The sequence below is a fragment of the Gavialis gangeticus genome, unplaced genomic scaffold, assembly GCF_001723915.1.
Source record: "Gavialis gangeticus isolate Ggan-Ray unplaced genomic scaffold, GavGan_comp1, whole genome shotgun sequence".
NCBI classification, from domain to species: domain Eukaryota; kingdom Metazoa; phylum Chordata; order Crocodylia; family Gavialidae; genus Gavialis; species Gavialis gangeticus.
The window spans coordinates 4,456,788-4,475,871 of NW_017728991.1; the positions used below are offsets into that span (position 1 = coordinate 4,456,788).

At 50.0% G+C, this 19,084-nt stretch overlaps 1 protein-coding gene across 1 annotated transcript in view; it reads right to left on the minus strand.

Annotated features, from left to right (window-relative positions):
* Positions 1–166: 166 nt before the first annotated feature.
* MAP2K6 (mitogen-activated protein kinase kinase 6) overlaps positions 167–19,084 on the minus strand; it is a 75,984-nt gene continuing 57,066 nt past the window's right edge. The window contains exons 4-12 of the mRNA XM_019516214.1: positions 18,294–18,407; positions 16,219–16,338; positions 15,308–15,424; positions 14,940–14,991; positions 12,641–12,768; positions 11,621–11,698; positions 9,115–9,254; positions 4,670–4,715; positions 167–410 (exon numbers count right to left, since the gene is read on the minus strand). Of these exons, the coding sequence (XP_019371759.1) occupies positions 333–410; positions 4,670–4,715; positions 9,115–9,254; positions 11,621–11,698; positions 12,641–12,768; positions 14,940–14,991; positions 15,308–15,424; positions 16,219–16,338; positions 18,294–18,407 (873 nt within the window). The 3' untranslated portion in view covers positions 167–332. The remainder of the gene's footprint in view (positions 411–4,669; positions 4,716–9,114; positions 9,255–11,620; positions 11,699–12,640; positions 12,769–14,939; positions 14,992–15,307; positions 15,425–16,218; positions 16,339–18,293; positions 18,408–19,084) is intronic.

Below are 19,084 nucleotides of genomic sequence, written 5' to 3' on the forward strand. Positions count from 1 at the left end.
ATTCTGGGTGGAGAGGAACGAGGAAAGGGGGTGGGTGGGGGGGGAAGTTAGGAGGGGGATTTTGACAGTCATTAAATATTTAAATCACCCTTGAACACATTTTTTGTTGTCAGGTTACCAACCTTTTAAAAATTCATTTCACTAACCAGTTCACTCTATGTCACTATGGATACCAAAGAACCCTTTAAAAACTTGGGAGAGGCGGGTTTTTGCTGTTAAAAAGAAAACTGGCGACTTTCTCTTGGTGCTGTCATGGCAGAGCCCCGCCGCGCGCCCCCTCCCCATAGACCCACCGGTCCAAGGAAGGGCAGAAGCGTGTGCTGCTCCGCTCCTCAGTCTCCCAGGATGAGTTTGACGAAAGAGGCGACGTCTGTCTCTTTGGATTCGTGCAGGGCGAAGAAAGGATGTTGCTAGAAAGAAAGTGGGGAAAAACCAGAAAACACTTTAAAATGCAACTCTTTGATCCCAAACACCTGAGCCCCGGGACAGCTTTGCCAAATTCTGTGCCGGGAACCCCGTGCTCATCAAATGCTCCCTTTTTCCAACGTCGCAACATTTTGGGCACAGAGAGGAGAGAGGTTTTTGTGCCGGGAGCTGGCACAGCTCTTCAGTTCAGGATCTAGAGCAGGGGTGGGCAATTATTTCAGGCTGAGTTTTGGCAAGCCACCGAGGGCCACATGACAGGCAGCTAGGGGCAGATAAATATTCATTTTCTAAATTTTTTAGGGGCCTTGCAGGCCAGATGGGATGGCCTGGTGGGCTGCATTTTGCCCACCCCAATCTAGAGAGACCCCGGGCTTTTCTTCAGTTTTCCTCCGCTCTTCAGTGGCTGGCGGCCTCGTGGCAGGGCTAAGCCATGCTGGGGCGGGCACGGAGATCTACCTACAGCTGCCTGTGCAAAACGTGAGTTTCTTTCTCTCTAGGTTTCACAGTTTTTGGGTTTGGAGGGGGAATGTGTCATCCTTGCCCCCCAACATGAGAACAATATGTGGTACTTCGCTCTCGTTCTGACTACGAGGATGCACGAACCTCAGGGCGATGAAGATAGATAGGACCATACACACAAAGGGAAACAGCCATGCTCCGGGTAAACAGCAGGTGTGTGGACTTAAAATCATATTTCGGCCATAGGGAAAAACAGGAAAGGCAGAACAAATGTTGGGCCTGTCCGCTCTGACGCTGTCTCTTTTAAAGCTGGCTTTGCATTGCATGTAAATCGCTCCAGACCCATGCAAGAAAGACCCACCTTTTATTTTTAGCTTGCTAAAGCATCTTGGCTGACCTCGCCTGGCCTTTTTGGCTGGAGAGACGGGCACGTTCACAGGGGCAGGCTTTCTTAGACGATGATCCCACCGTACTCAATGCAATGGTGTGCACAAGTAAAGCTGAACAAGCCTGGAGTGTATGCAGGGGAAAACCGCGCGGGGAGCTTGCAGGCAGGCAGCAGATTTGATTTTTTTTTTTTTTCCCCCACCAAGCTTCCAGCCATATTTATTTATCTGGTCTTTTCCCTCCGCGTCTTATTTCTTCTCAGCCCCTGCTACAGCTCACAGCAGGAGATGGCTACTTCATCCCTAACCGCTCTGCAGAAAGGAAAGCCATACTGGCTAGAAAATGATAAACAGCTATATGTTAAAATACTTAATAGTAACCAACATGTTAAGACATCCTGCCAGAGGCCTTGCCTAGATTTCAGTAAATGGAAAAATGTGTGTGAGAAGGAAGGGAAAAAAAAAAAAAACAACAAAGAGCTGCTCCCCTCTGACTGGAAATGAGGTCTAGCATTTGCCACCGAAGGCTGCAGCTTGGGGGGTGAAACCGGAGCTTCCTCTGGAGGTCACCAAGATGCTGCTATTTGGATGGGGCTAGAAGGGTTTATCTAATAATCAGCTATTACTGCTATCACTCCTCGGTGCTGAAGGCACAAGTCCCAGTCGAGGATCAGAGCCCCGGTGCGTTAAAGCCTGTCGGACGTCTGCGCTGCAGCAGTGTGAAGATGCCAGAGGCGCACCTCCTACTGCCACGCGCCGACCCCGGGAATGAGACGGTGATGCCACTCTCGGGGCTCAAATCTGCTTCTTATGTGCTCGGGGTGCGAATGCAAAGGCTGGCAGATTGGTTCTTGACTTTGTCCGAAGACTTCCCAGTGCTCATTTCTACGGATCAGACTTGTAAATGTATTTCAGATCTCCTGTCTCCCGGCATTTCCGCTCTCGGCAGGCTCTTTGCTGCTTACCTGACTCTTCGTGGACCTGAAACCCTTTGAAAATCCAGCCCTCTGAGCTCCAGATCTGGAGGAGAGCACAGTCATCAAAGAGCCTGGTGTCTCTATGCCTTTATTCACTTTGCACCGCGTATTTCCGAATGCTTTCCTGGCTATTTGGCGCTGTTGTTCTAGGAGGACCCCCTGCTCACAAGGTGTGTTTGCTGGCTTGATGGCTGTGGGTCACACTCCACCCATTGCGTTGGACACACCTTGAGATCACACTGCCTGGTGCTTTGTAACCTCACTCCAGTTACTGACACAGGATAAAATCACGCTACTCTTTACTAGTAGAAGTGTCCCAAGATTTTTCCCTGAGGTCCTCCTACACCTGATGCATACAACTTGCGCTGGCGCAGGGCCGTACCTCATATATCCGTTCTTCTTTTCCATCAGCGTGAAGGCCTGGCTGCAAGCAAGCGCATCGTCTCTCCAAGCCTTCGTTCAGTAGCTAGAATAGGCTAAAACACGGGTGCGGCGTCCCGCCATCACACGAGATGCGTCGTATGGGATGCATATGACCAAGTGCAAGCCAAAGGGGGGACAAGCTCCTCTGTCTCGCGCTCCGCTTCACCTGGGGGAGTGGGTCCTACACTGAAGTTAAGCAGAGCCCATCTAGATCAGTTTTCCTGATGCTCAAATCAGTGCGCACACAGTCAGATTTTCCATGAGAAACCTCAGTTCCACAGGAAAGCAAGGAGCAGTCTCAGTCTAAAAAGGCAAGTCCATTCCAGTACCGCAACTTAATACCATGAGAGAGAAAAAAAAAACAACAAAAAAAACCCCCATAACCACAGAACCTCACAACATTAATGTCAGCCATCAAATACCACAGTGTTGAGATACACTGGAAAGGTGATCCAAAATCCTAATTCAATAGAAACGAGTGCCGCTGCCAGGGGGTATTACGCCGCAGCAGACAGCTCTGCTCCGGTGAACCTTTGTGATAAAAGGCCATTTGGCAAAAGACTGAGATTTGCTTAAAATACATGCGCGTATTTATCCAATACTAAAAAGAAAATGATCTTGGGCCTCCCTTTGTCTCAAAAAGCAGCGTTTGAGCAACGTGCAGTCTATACATAACCTAACGGCATTACAAGGCCTAACAAAAATGCCCTAGGACTTGCTCACAAATTACAATTAAGCTTTGAAAGGTGCCTAGCCTCTCCACGCAGTGAGCACCAAAGGGGGGTTACACAACTCGGGGCTTCTACGCAGCAGGTAACACAACGTCCCCTATCAAGCTGCATCGGCACGTAAATAAAAAGTGGGGAGAAAGGCACGTGCATCATTTTTCACTGCTTGCCTCCGATGGGAGGAAGAGATGAAGGACCACTGTTTGCCTCACCTTGGTGATTGGGGCCCAACAAATGGCATGGCACTGAGAAAGCAGACAGGCATATACAGCCAGAAAAAACACGAAGGACTGAGCTCCTCATGGTGTCTACGTGCCTAATTACCACTGATAACCAGTGAGAGTAAGTTACCCGAATCCCTTGAAGAGTCTGGGTTAAGACGGAAGTAAAACAGGACAGGCAAGAGAGCGCGATGTTAACTCTTGGAGTAGAGACTCAACTCATCTTTTGTTGGGCTTTGACACTGACTCAGCCTAGAGCCTGCGTTTATGGGGAATCTCACAGCCAACCCTGTCCTTACCAACTCCATGTCCGGAGCCGTGGCCGAGTTCAGATCCGCGTCCGAACTGCTGACGCTTGATCGGCACCAGACCCCTTGCGGCCTTTGGAGAAAGGCACACGACGGCTGGGTTGCCGCACGCTGACCTCCCGCTGTGACCTGCTGCCAGCGTTTTCCTCCCTCTGCTGATGCTCTGTCCCAGGCAAGCTCAAAACCAACATTTTGCGCGCAGCAGAAGAAATTCACTCGCTGGACGGCTGCTTGGGTCATCCCCACTGCTAACAGCCAAAAAGGCTCCTCTCCAAGTCACTGCGGCGACGGATCTCGGCAGTGCACGTTGCGCTCTCTGCCCGCAAGCCACCGTGCAATTGCACAAAGGAAGTTTTGCTCCGGTGGACTTGCACTCACCACACTCATTACTACCACCTCGCAGCTCCCTCCCTAAACTCTGGTATGTTTAATTGCTTCAAGGGCGAAACGCTGACCTTGGCTATACATGTGCACTTCTCCACTGGGACCTGAGCACCTGCGAGCACAATCTGGAACTCGGGCCAAGGTTTTCAAGAACATTTATAGTGCCTGGGTTTCCAGGTGCCCAGCTCAAGATACCTGAAAGGAGCCCAATTCTCCTACATTTTTAATGAACTTCTCTCTGAAGTTGTTTCAGGGCACCTGCAATGATTAGTCCCTTGGAAAAACTGAAGCTTTGGCATCTAATAACCATCCCTTTAAATCCCAGCTCTAATGCCCTCTTAGTCCAGCCACACTCACCATAAGCTCGGGGTACGTTGGCCGTTCTTTGGAATTCTTCTTTAAGCTGTAAAGAAAAAAAAGAAGAGAGTTATAGGCACAGAAATGCTCTATCGAAAGGACAGAATTTAAACCTAAATTGAAATTTAAAATCTAAGAGTTTAAATCCCTAGGGAACGAGTGGAGCAAAGAACCCACGCTTTGGACCCACAGGACCTTGTGGGGAGCAGCGTATATGGGGAAAGCCGCAGGCGCGCTCTGCCGAGGGACCTGCTTTCATTTCGTGCGGACTCTGGTCTTTACAAGGTTCTCAGGACACCAGACCTGATCCTGAATAACCTTTCCCATGGCACATCCGTGGGATAAACGCCTTCCTATGATTCATGCGCTCTCATTAGGAACTAAACGATGACTGGATTTCCAGCCCATTGCAAAGTCTTTCCACTGACTTACATGTCCTTTGAGTCAGGGCACCTCTGCCCCTTCCTCAGCCACGTGCTTATTTTGCAAGGCCCCGTGTAGAGAAAGACCTTCTACAAACTCAGCCTGGCTTTAGCTTGTACAAAGCCCCACCACCATTACAGGAGGCAGCTGGGAGCCAGGCCCACCCAGGAGTGCCAATCTCACCCTTCGGAAACCTGCTCCATTGCACTACCCCATTTTTGAGCTTTCGCTAAAAGCACCTCTCCTGTCATGAGCCCCTCTGACTTACCCCGTTACTGCACTTAGCTTCATGCCCTACCCGTGCCCTCAGCAACCAAGGCTCATTCTCCACGTGGCCAGGCCCAGGAGTCCCCAAAACTTGTCTCCCCAGCAGGTTTGGTTCATGACCAGGTGACAGCCCAGGGGCTTGCCGAGGCCGTTCTGGGCTTGAGTCGGGATTCCTCATTCCTGCAGCCGGTATCAGCTTAGTGCAAGCGGATGGCAAGTTATAGCATGTTGTGCAGTACGGCAGCAAACCCCTCTAGCTGGGTAAGCACTGGTTTTCATATGCATGAGCTGTATTGCTCAGGAGAGACACGGGGCACCAGCTGCAAAAACACAAGGGCTCCTTGCTAGCTGGCAGTCTGAGGTTTATCTCCTGAAGCCCCAGCACTGGGGGACTTTGCTTGTAGAGTGCTCCCTTGAAGTGGGCCAGTTATCATTAACATAGCAGCATTTGTTTCATCCTCCCATTAAGTCTTGCAAATCCCATGTGGGACATAAGCACTGGGCACAGACTTGCTCAGGTGAAACTCACTCAGTGGCAAAGGTAGAAAAGGAGTCCTGGTTCCTCCAGGTAGATCCCTAGACATACGAGCTAGTATGTGGCATGTCTCTCCCCAGCCGTACCAATGCCCTACACGTCGGCTGTAGGTGGGAGGGCAAAAATCAGGGATTAATGCAACAGGTAGATCCTTCAGTGCAGAGACGTACAACCAAAGGGCTTGCAAGCACACGTACGGCATGTCCACCGCTGCGCCGGCGGTCACGTGGAACTTCCTTTTTTCTCCTCCCCTACAACAGATGGCTCGGGAGGGTAGTAGCAGGCAGGTTATTTTGGTTTCCCTCCAGCAGAAAATAGCCTTTAAAGACAGGACGTAATCTCTACTCACTTCCCACCGGCGTATTTATGGGAAGACGCTTGGAGCGACTTTTGAAAGGTCTTCACACGTACACACGTTAGTGATGGGGGGGCGGGGAAAGTGTCACACCGAGCAAGACAAAAGTGAGAACCTCGGCTATGATAAGCAGCTCGTCTGCTGGGATTTGCCAGGCCCTGAGGAAGTGGAGGATGCACGCGGAGCAGATATTTCCTGTCTCTCGCTGCGCAGGGTTCATTCACATTTAACTGTCACGCTGGACAATAACAGAGGATGAACCGTATCGGTGGGACCCAGCGGAAGATCAGACTTGTCATTTCCTTCAGGCCCAGAGATGACCCAAGCTGAAGGGGACTTCAAAGGTTTGGGCGCAGAGCTCGGGTCCAGGTTTCTCTGAACTCAGATCTTTTGTAAAATAAATTCTGAGTTACTGAACTCAGAAGTAATCTTTAATAATGAAACCTTTAAAAACCCACAGTGTAACACTTCTGGCCTAGACTGCACAGAAATGAAGAATCAGTAAAGGCAGGTCCCTGAGGCTTTTCTTTTGTTGTGGTTAATGTTTTGCATGTTTTTCACTTAAATTGAGTGTCCAGCTATTCATGCCTGGAAATTAAGGACCCTACCCTGCTCTCAGAGACTCCAGGGACCTATAAACCAGCCTAAAGACAATCTGGGTCTTACATTTAGAGGAGTTAAGCAGAAGCTGCTGCTATGGACTTCAAGTACTCTGCAAGAAACACATGTACTCTTTTGCTAGTCTTTCATGATAGGGTTACAGAAGAGCACCCAAACACTCCCTGGTGAAGGAAACAGCAAGACATTCCTGTTGTTTAGCAGGGGCGACTATTATGATTGTGTATGGTTGTGGATTTCCTACTCCAAAAGCTGCCAGAGAAGCCCACGTGACAAGCCCCGAGAAACGCTGCTTGCAAATCGGATGTCTCGGCACTCTTTTGACAAAAGCAAGGGGGGCTCGGCACATGCAAGGATTTCTGCAATAACAAAGTGTGCAAGATGGAGCATAGGAAATTTGTCCAGGAAATAGACTTTCAGGCTTAGGCTTGCAAAAAACCTGGATTGTGTGTGCGTGTGTGTGAGCTCCCACCTGCTGCCGGCTGGGAATAAGCCTGCTGCATACGGGGTGAAAAAGATACACTTTTAACCCAAAAAAAGAAGGAAAGGGGTTACAGGAACACTTGGCTACTCTGCATGAGCTTCCAGAGAGGAACCCAACACGCTGCTTCAAGTCCAGCGAGGTGGCTGAGACACCTCTTTCCTGGGACACAAGCAGATCAGGCACCAAGGCCTAACACCAAGACACTGGAAGCGTCTCGCATGTCTGCATCCATCAGCCCGCGGTCCTGCTGTAGCGCCCACGCAAGCTGCCGTCCACCCACCTGCCAACTTGGCAAGCAGTGAGTGGCACTGCAGTGCCTGGAAAAATAAAGTCACCTCCTGACTGATTTTGAGGGAGTTGGGAGGAAGAAGCTGTTGCCAGACGCTTCTCAACAATGCGCTGACAGAAAAGGGCAACGCTGAGTTTATTTCAGGGTACAGGGAGGGTGTCTTGTTTTTAAGAGGCAAGGTTTGCACCATGCAAGGCCGCTCCACTCTTTGAATCCGAACCTTTTATCTATCACGGAGGCGAAATTTCCTCCCTGCACCCCTATGGAAACCAATGCAGTTGCCATAAAGGAAAGCACAGCTCGGCCTCTGGTGCAGACAGGGTTGAGGTCTGGATCAATCCCCTCTAAACCATCCCTCTCCTCAGCCAGGCTCACTGTGGAAGAGCTTCCCACGAGGGCCTACAAGGCTGGGGAGGCAGGGGGTCGCTCCAGGTCAGCTCTCCGTTTCCTCCAAGCCTCAGGAAACCGCTGGTCTCAAGCCCCTCTCGTTTTCCGTGCTGGAGGCCTCAAGGGAGACCCGCTCAGACCCAAGTGCCCGTGCGCAGGAAGAGAAGAGCGAGCTGCTGATGAGATGGGCCAAGAGTACGTGCATTTCTGAATCTTCTCTCGGGTAACCGCGCGCCGGGCCGGGTTGCAGCTCTACGTCGACAACACCAACCAAATGACCTGTTGGGTTGTTTAACCGTTCATCAAAGACCTTGCTGGGCTGAGACGTCCTCTTCTCCCTCCTCTTCTCCAGGGAACGACGCCAATGTGAGGACAGGGGCTACAGCGGTGGGTGGCCCCCGCAGCTGCATACCTTACGCCAGCTTTGCCAGAGAAGACAAATAATTTGCAAGCTGCAATGCAATTTTCTGCTGCTTCCACCTGCATTTCTCCTTTGTGGCTAGGATGCACGTAACCCACTGGTTAGTCGGATGGGGTGGAGAGGGGTGCATGCAGCACAAGTAATGAGCCTTGTTTTTCAGCTAAAGCTGTGCAGCGATAGTACCTCTGGATGCCTCAGGTTCAATCCCCGGTATCCATCCCAGCCCCGCGACATGGGAACTGATGACAGCAGCAAAGAGATCAGAGAGTCCTAAAGAAGCAGGCCTGGAGGGGACCTCCAGAGGTCATCTAGTCCAACCCTCGCCCGAGGCAGGAATATCCCTATGCAAACCATAATTGTAAGCAGTTTCCCACAGTGCAATGAGCAGTAAGGACCCCATCCACACACCAGGCCAGCAGGACCCCAGGGTGGCTCCAGGCCCAGCGCATGCAAGGCAGGCAGCCTCATGTCTACTTCGACCTACGTAACATAACCAGCAACAACACCTCTTGTCCTTTACCCGGTGAAACGAGAACGTATCGAAGATGCACGTTATGCGCAGACAGCCTGACCGTATAGTACGGCTCTGGTTCGACCTCCCTAAAAAGAGGGGGGATAATTTGACTTTCACTGCCAGGAAAGGGGGCTCAGGAGGGAGCTGCTTACCACTGCGAGGTAAAATCAACGAACTCTGCAGAGAACTTGTCTGCCGGGAGCTGGGGTGAAGGCTCCTCCACCACCTGCTTGAGCTGCTGGAACGGTGTCCCCCACGAGTCGTATGGAAACCTCAGGATTGCCAGCTCGATCTGGGGGGCGAGAGAGGGGCAGAGGTCAGTGATAACTCCGACAGCCTCGTGGCTTTAACTGGCTAGCCTACGACCCTTGTAATTCATAGACGTCCGGGTCGGAAGGGACCTCAGCACATCATCGAGCCCGACCCCCTGCCCCGGGCAGGAAAGAGTGCTGGGGTCAGATGATCCCAGCCAGGTGCTTGTCCAGTCTCGTCTTAAAGACCCCCAAGGTAGGGGAGAGCACCACCTCCCTTGGAGCCCAGTCCAGCTTTTGGCAACCCTTAGGGGTAATAATGAAGGATGAATTAGAGCAGATGATTTAATCTTTCCTCTATTACTAATATACCCATCACTGGGGGACACTGCATGAGTGCCGTGCACTGACTCCCCAGAGGGATAAGACTGGGCTGTACGCGGCTCCTTCATACTCTGACATCCCGCCCAGGCCAGAATGAAATAAGAACAGGGCTGTTTAAAAAGCAGAGGTAAACCGACCTCCCTTTTTCCATCCAAAACGCTTTGATTTTTTCCCCCCCCGCCTTTTGTCTCAGGTTGGTCAGAAATGTGGATCCTGAATTTCCACTGCCCTATTCCTTGCGCTGGCATTTGCACGGCCTGGAGGATTCGCATGGCCAACGTCTCACGACTCGTACTTGTGGTCCAGTCGTGCCCGGGAGGCCAGTCTATCACGGACCGGAGGCTCACGGTGCTCGGGGCTGGACAACCAGCAGCGTCCTTGCCCCAAGGAGCCTACAAGCTGGTTACAATCACAGTTGCCTAGTTTTAATCCTTCCTCCCCCTTTTGCCGTGCAAACCCCCCTCCCCCAAAATACCAGGTCTTGAACTAAATGGGAGGAAAATTGCACAAAGCGAACAGGGTTTTCCTTGTCCGTTCCCCTCTAGGAGTCATCCAAAACAATCAGGAGGTCCAAAGATTCAGCCTAACTCCTAAAATGCCTTTTAATGCTGGTACGCGTGGCTTTTAGGACAGGCCGGCACTCTCTGATTTTTGTCAGAGATTTTAAATGCTGAGAGTGTTTGTTTGATTCATGGATTTATCTGAGGCTGCACATTCAGCATTTCAGCTGGCTCACCAATGTTAGCCGATGCTGCCATCAGCTGGGGGCCTGCCGAAATTACGCTTGGTTCCCTTTCAAGCAGGTTTTGACTCCACATTAACAACCCTGGGCTCAGCTGTGCCTTGAAGGCACGGCCCAACTCGCTGTGCCTGTGCCCCAGGGATAATGCAAAGGGTTTGTTCTGCTGGTTTGAACTGAGATCAGCACAGCCCGTAGTCCCAGAGGGAAGTCTAGTACACATTGCAGCGCTAGATGGTTTGCTCCCTGGGTTTCTAGGACAAAGGCTGCAGCAACTCCTGACTGCCTCAGAGCATTTATCTGCACACTGAGGTGGGGCTGCGCTAACATCCCTGTTTTGCTAGGGGGAAACTGAGGCACGGAGACCAAGTGACTTGCCCCCAGGCAGAGCACAGAATTAAACCTGAGACTTCCAGTTCCCAGGCCTGGGAAGAAGGAAGATGAGAGCAGCTCAACTGCATGTCAGGCATGCCAAACCATGTCCTGGGCAGGTGTTAGTTGCTTTCTTTCTTCCCTGCTCTGATCTTTCCTCCCACAGCTCCCTTTTCTGCATAGTTAATAAGGACTCTCTGGGTGATCTGGACAGAAAAAGCTTCTCACTGTGGTTTAGGGCTAGACTGCAAGGCTGGGCCATTAAAACAAGAAGAGCACGATGGGGTGGCTGCTGTCGATATAAGGCAATAGCGGCATTTGGCTGAGGGTACCTGTGCTGCAAGGTATTTGGGGGGACAGATTGAAGGAGGGTGTTAGAGGACAAAATGTACTGGATCTGCTCGTTCGCACCGGTGCTGGATTTCTTTTACAACGAGAAGCATCCTCACAGTCTGAGAATCAAATCTGGAAATCTGGGCCTCGCTGATCAAGGACGCCCATTCCAGCAGGGCCTATGTCAGGGGTGGGCAAGATGCGGCCCGCGGGCCAGATGCAACCCACCAGGCCATTCTATCCGGCCTGTAGGGCTCCTAAAAACTTAGAAAATTAATATTTATCTGCCCTGGGCTGCCTGTCATATGGCCCTCGATGGCTTGCCAAAACTCAGTAAGCGGCCCTCCGCCCAAAATAATTGCCCGCCCCTCGCCTAGGGGGGTGGTGAGTGCACAGTGAAATTAGAAAATGAGCCGCAGCTTCTTTCTTCCTCACACTACAACATGCCATGAGTATTTGGGACAGGAAGAGGTGAATACCTCCCCTGAAGGCCCACGGGGAATGGTGCTATGGATCTCAAGAATATAAGCATGAGAATATAAAGCCCTTAAGCTCTGGTAGCTCTTAGTGCTGTCCTACCATAGTGATTCCCAGGCTCCAGATATCTGATTTGACGCTGTAGCCTTTCTGGTTCAGTTCAGGGTTTATTCTTTCAGGCTGGAAGGAGAAACAAACAGAAGCTGATTACAAGCACAACGCAGGCTCCCTTCCCGTATGGCGGGGTGACCCCAGTGCTAAACACCATGAATGCCCCGAACCAGCACTCATTGCTGACCTGGATCCTGGAGGGGAGCACAATCAGGCCATGGGTTTATTAAAACTGAATCTCCTCTCTGTTATCTTGACTGGATCTGGCTTATCTTCTCTGCCTAGTGGGGACAAGCACCAAGGCTGGACACTGGGCACTGGCTCATATCCAAGGAGGTAAGACAGCAGAAGCTGAATCCCAGTCCCTGATTCACAGGGTTCAGATCTGCCCAGAAGGTGGCAAGCCCAGTTCTCCAGCACCTTAATCCTCAGGGAACCATTTATAACTGGCTTTTCCACTGGGCAAGCACAAAACGGCTGCTACTGTGGGGCTCTGTGATGCTGGGCTCCCCTATGCGTCTCATTTTGATGCTACCGATGACCAATGCTCCCTATTGGTTTATTCCCACCAGAAGACCATCACTGTCTCCACTACACCAATAGGGAAACTGGGTAAAGACCAAACGCAACCGTTTCAAGCTCACATAATGAATCATTGAGGGCATGTGAAATAAAACCCAGGGGTCCTGATTCCCAGGCTCGAGCTGCAAATAATTAGACAAATAACTACCGAGGCCCATCTTAAGCGAGTCATCGAAACGAGGGTTGTTGGTTGTAGCTGTGTTGATGCTCCCTGTGCCTGAAGAAGGTTGTTTGTACCCAAAAGCTTGCAAATAATAATTTTTCCAACTATCACATTTATCCAAAGAGCCTTGCCTGTCATCAAAACAACGCACTGGAAGTTGTTATCTTTTAGGCCTCCGACATGTAGGTGATCCATCCCCGGTTTCACATGCTCCTCTCTGTACCACAGTAGTTTCTCATGCATCTTCCCCAAGCATCTCAACTTACCGCCATGTAAGGTTTGCATCCTGCATCCATGGTTTTAGCAACAGAGTCAACGAGGTAACCGCTAATTCCAAAATCACACATTTTCACCTGCCCCAGTGCATTGATCAACACGTTAGATGGCTTTACATCTGCAAGAAGGAGCACACACCACCATCACCATCATAAACACTCTTCAACCCACCATTTTAGAGTATAACCAGGTGCAAACATGGTTAGTTAGGGCACTCACCCGAGGGACCAAAGCAGTATCAGGGGGAGGGAAGCTGGAGAAAAGACAAAATGGCCCAAATCTTCAAAAGTGGACTCTCGGTTGCTGCCCAAATTTAAAATAGGATGGAGCCAAATCAAAGGTGCTAAGCACCGGCAGCTCCTAGCGACTCCAGCTGCGGTTAAAATCACCTAGGGGTGATGGAAATGGGGCCCAAAGAGGCCTATTGCCCATCACACCGATTTGACTCCCATTACAGTAGCTGAGTGCCTTATCTCCCACACATTTATCTGTGCAACACCCCTGTGACTGCCCTCGTTTCCCACATCTGTAAGCGCGGCTCACAGAGACAGAGAGACTATGCGACTGATCCAAGGTCGTGCAGGATATCTGTGAGTGGGTCTCCCATAAAATGGGTTAACTCCTTCACCATGAGCCACGCTGCCTCTCTGAACGCACCTATCTTCAGAGGCCACTTCTGAAAAAATCTGCTCTAAATACATATAATAATAAAATAGTCAACAGGGGCTGAAGCTGGTGGCACGCTCCTCTTCATTGAGGCATTGTGGTACATGGCTGATTGGCCTCTTCTCTCTACTCAGGGCCGTGCGATCAAACTTTTGGGAATCCTTTGTCTATTATCCCTGAATGAAAACCTTTCGACTGAAATCACACAAACAACCCTCTATGAGCCATGCAGAATTGGCCACCCACTTTTGGCGATCCAGAAGGCAGGATCTCAACCCCAGGCAGGCTCATTACAGGGAGATCACGAGCGGCTGTTAGTTTTGAACTCCTTTCACTTCAAACAACTCCATCCCCAGCAGTCACTCTGCAGAGATGTCTGTTTTTCTTTTCGTGACATACTGAATACAGTTTTTGAAATAAAGGTGTCAACCAGCAAAAGAGCAAGATAGTTTAATTTTATGCACGTTCCTGGCATCTGCCTGGAGGCAGTTTTTAAACTCTCTTGACGTTGTCCTACATAGCTGCTGAAATTTAGGTGGCTTAAAGAGACCAGAGGGATTTCGAAAACCAAAGGCAGACAGAAATGCCACATCTGGAGCTTGAAGCCTGCAGAGCTGCGTTAAGTCAGGACATAAAAATCACTGTGGCGTTTAAGAGGAAGAAAATGCATAACAAAGAACAATAAAAACAGTAGCAGAAATGTTTAAAAGTAAATGGTTAAATTATTGTCATTATTAACATCAGCAATGCAGTTAGCACCTAGGAGTCCCTTTCAGGGGTCAGGACCCTCCCTATGTTGGGCCCTGCACAACTGCAGAACAAACACTGTTTTGTGCCATCATCGTCTCTGGTTATAAGTAATATAAATAATGCAGGTAGAAATCAGGAGGTTCTGAAACAGGCTTTATAGCATTTCCCCCAACACCACCTCTTCATATTACTCAGCACTGACAATTTGGTTGAAAAATCCAGAGGTCCGACGAGAAAACTTGGTAGACCTCCATTTTTTTTCCCTACCTCCTAGATCCTAAAGTGGGATTCTTAAGCTAAAGTCATCTATGTCCAAGTCTCCCATGGGATAAGCTGCTGATCTAGCCTGAACTTAAAGTCCTGGCTGCATAAGACTGGGCCCAAATCAGGAGGTGCCACTGGGCTTAATGTAGATGCTAAGGGCCTGTTCTGCATGGGGAGGAATGAGCCTATACCCTGACTGATCCCAAACCAGCCAAAGTCCAAGATCTGGGAACCCATCCCATTATTAGTCAGGGGTACCTCTGCTAGTGGGTGATGGGGAAGCAAATTATCTATTTATTTTGCCAGCCAGTAGAGGCTATTTCATATGTTCAGCTTCAGTGGAGCTATGCTGAGCAGCACCCTCTCCAAGATACCTGCACATCCTGACTCTACTTTTGCTTACATGCTTTGGGCTACAAGGCCATAGCCAAGCCCTTGTTTTGGGCTACAAGGCCACAGCTCCCAGCTCTAGGCTATGAGGCCACTGGACTTCCCCCTGACTTTGGGGGCACCTCCCTGGCTCTAAGAATAACCCCCACAAGAGGCAGAGCCAGAGGCTAGGCTCAGTGGGAAGCAGGCACTGCCCGAGCACGCGTGAGCTGCACTTACCTCTGTGGATTACGGAGAGTTTGCTATGTAGGTGTTCAAGCGCTTTTACAATCTGAAACACAACAAATCCAGAGTGAACCAGGGCTCACAGGATGGACCAACAGGGCTAGCCCACACCAAGCCTCCTAACCCCAGCTCTACAGCAATGGGGAATAATCTAGGAACCCCCTTTCAGCAGTACACCGCTTCATCATTTAAGTCAACTGGCAGATGTCCGGGTATGGAGAACTGATAGATATAAACTCAAGCTAAATATTGAAAGTCAAGCAAGAATTTGCATGCGAGGGCTGGTTTCTGGGCCAGTGCAGAGAGGAGAGGTCCCCAAGGGCTAGGCTCAGAAGAGGAACGGCACCCCGAACTCCACTTACGGAGACTGCTATTTTCCCCAGGATGTCTTCTGGAATCGTCAGGCCTTTGTCAATGACGTGTTTGTAGAATTTGTCCAGTGAGGTGTCCATCAGCTCCATGCAGATCCACACGTCTCCCTGGAGGACAAAAAAGGGGAAACCTTACCAACTGGAGCCTTCCCTTGCTTGTGTGTGCGGGTGACTTCTGTAACGCTCCCACTGGGCTTGTCCTCATGGTGCCTTATGCAACATCCCCCCGGTTTCTCCACTCCCCTTCAAGTAAGCTGAGGCCAAGCGCAAGGTGCCTGATGTATTCATGCACGACTGCCCAAGAGGCTGCACTTTGCAAAGCCCAGAGTTAGAAATCAGATGTTGGTTAAATTCTCCCGAGGCCCTTACAAGACTCAGGAGCCTCAAGTCTCACTGAAAGACACTAGCTGCCTTTCCCAAGAACGGACTGCAGGGTCTCTGAAATGTGCCGCAGGTCCGTCATGCCATCGGAGGGCTCTTGGAGGAACTGCGTCCTGTGAGCTGGGAGTTTTCAGTACACACATCGTAACAGAAAACCCACCATCGATATATGATGCAGAGATGGCTTGCCTGGTCTTTCCCAGCATCTACGAGTCTTAGCTCTCTTCTGAAAACTGAAGCCCCCGAGCGTCAGGCGGCAAACGCCTCTTGCTAGGGACTGACTTTCTGTACCCCTCAGGAGCAGGGCACATGCTAATAGTGCTCTATCAAAGTAACAGGACACTTCAAAGATACACAGTGCCAACAACGAAGGGCATGGTCTGAGATCCAAGACAGCAACCAACTTACATAATATGTGCCAGCCTTCAATCTTAGGTTATGTGCCCATCCCCACAACCACAGAGCTCACACCTAAGTACCCGGCAGGAGAAGAAGATGGGCAGGTATCCAAAATGCTGTACCTCTCGAAAGAGAGCCCCATAGAAGGTGACAGTGAAGGGGCAGTCTACCGTCCTCATGGAGATGTCCAGGTCCATCAGTAACCTCTTCTGCTCCTGGCTATTCACTGTGGCTCGGATCCTCTGGAAGAGAGAAACATGTTAGCAGTCTGCAGTGTCCAACTTGCAGGCTTAAGCTTGCAGGTGGACATACAAGGAGTGCACACACGCACCAACTTCCTGACAGTTAAGCCAAGATAACTTTTTTAAGTTGACTTAACTAATGTGACTCAAGATAATACACCTCGGAGGTATTATCTCATGCTGCATTTAAGTCGACTCTGCTCCAGATGCGTGTACGCTCTGACAGTTAAGTTAACTTAGCTCACAGGACGGCTGATGCCATGTCAAGGAGTGGTATGCTCTGACACCGCTTAAGTTGCTTTAGTTAAGTCACCTTATTTTAAGTCTGCTTACTACGTGTGTACGCACCCACATAGGGAAAACTGCTTAATGCCATTCCCATGAGATGATGGCGGTTACTTTCTTTTCTGAATTGCTTCTCCTTTCCACTACTTTTTTACAGCACCTAAGAAACTCTGTGCTCGAGGGGGTTCAACAGGAGGACTAACTCGAGGCAGGGGTAAATCAGCAGTTGATACTAGCCCAGAATTTGGCCCTGAGAGTTCTGGGTTCCAGTCCTGTCTCGGCTGCGGCTGGTTCTCAACATTTTCAGCCTCAAAGTATCCAGGGTGTAGTCGTATTGGTCTAGAGGACTGCCTTTTCAGGCTCGAGGCATTCCTAGGAAAATGTCAGCTCTGAGCTTTCACTTGTTTTTTGACTGCAGAAAAATAATAGAGCCATTCTTCTGCAGCAAAGCATCCAGACCGACCACAACAGGGCAGAATACTTTTGGCACCACGTGGATTCCTATTTGAAAACTCTGAGTTGATCTTGTGAATCATGCAGGCACTTGCAAACCTAACCATGCTGATCTCATGGCACCTTTAACTGGACTTTATGGCACACCAGGATGCTGCAGCACCCTAGTTGTGAATCGCTGCTTCCTGGGGCAAGAGTCTCCTGTCTCTCAAAGCAAAACCAGAGGCCACTTTTAAAATCTGGTCTCTGCACTTTAGAAAAATAGGTGGGAATAAGCCCCCTTGCAGTGGTGAGGTAGGATGTACTTCTGTGAACTCCTGAGACATCCTCATTGGAGGAAGGGTACAAGATTATTGAATCTCTCTCTTCTCTTCCATCAGGGGAAGGCCTCAGCAGCAGCTGCCAGCAGGAGCATGAGATGCTCGTATAGTTTTACGAGCTAACACCACATCGACCAGACACAGATGCTCTAAGGCTCTTTGGTCAAAGCCACTGGAGGCTAATCATGCGTCGGACTTAAACCGCTCGAGCAACTGGGATGAAAGTGCGCGAGAGCGCAGTTCCCACCGCCCTGCCCAACCTCATCCATCCCCACTTTCAGAGGGGTTTTGCAGCCTGGTGGCTACCAGGAAAAATAAAACAGAGCAGACAAAATGTACCAGATGTGGGTTCCCGGATTAGTTCTTGCTCCCCAGAAACTGGGCAAGGCTTGTTACGCTGGAGGCAGCGAGGACAAGCTAAGAATTGCATTTCCCTTCGCTTGTAAAGTCTTGCACTGTTTTTTTCCCCCTTATTTTAAATAATAGGTAACTCTTAGCTCACATTTGGCCTGTAATTCAGTTCTCTACAGAACCCACAAGTGACAGGAACGTTCCCATGATTTTTTTCTTGAATTACAATAGGGTTGTTAAAAAAATGTTAAAAAACCCAAAGAAAATCCCTGTATTAGGATTTATCTGTATTGTAATACAGTCCAGGAGCCCTTGTCATGAAGCAGGAACCTTCTTCCATCCCAGTGTGCCAGGGGCTGCACAAACACATCCCAAAAAGACAGTTCCTACTCTAAAAGGGCTAGAAACACAAGTCAAAATGACGTGTTGACTTTCTGTGTCCGGGCTGGGGGGAAACCCAAAGCAAAACAAAATAATTGCCAGAATGGATCTGTGATTTCGGCTTTATAAAGCAGTTATAAAACAACCCTAAGAGTTGCACTCTACCTTTACCGCCATGATCTGCCCGCTGGGCATGTGCCTCATCTTCTCCACCACCCCGTATGCGCCTCGTCCCAGCTCGGAGATCGGCTCGAGATCATCGGCCTTGACTTCAAAGTTCTGGAGGAGGAATTGGGAGGGGAGAGGGAGGAAACACAGTGAAAGCATCAAAGGCAAGAAAATGGAGGCCCCTGTTCTTCCGTTCTGTGAAGAGAACAGCAGAAAAGCCCTGAGGTGCTTGAACACACAACCTTGAGGTGCTTGAACACACAATCCGCCTCGAACACACAACCTTCCACCTGTAGTCTTGGCGAGACTGCTTAACCTTCTCCGCACCTCCCTGTCCCCATCTGTAAAATGGGCGCAAGATTCCCCAGGGACGACGGTGAGAATGATCCAGGTAACAATTAACGCAGTGCTCTGGAGAGGAAAACACCCACCTCTGTGCCCCGTACCTCCTCACCAGGACCGAACAAGCTGGAAGACTGGATCCCAACCCCCCACCTCGCTCATTTATTTCTTAGGGCTTCAGGAGGAAAATCAACCCAAACCACTGCCCGTAACTGCCAGTCAGGTTCCCAGTGCTGCAAACGCCAAAGGCAAGTGATGAAACAACACTTCCCATAGGACTTTCCTTTAAGAGAAATACTATGGAAGCATTCCTGACCGGTTTCATGGCTTGTAAAAAGCTTGTTTCTACAAACTGGCAGTGGGGCCAGACAGCAGTCGAGAGCTGTCCCTCTTTAAACCTCCCCAGATTTATTTCGTCTAGCCTCTTTCTCCTTGCTTTACATGAA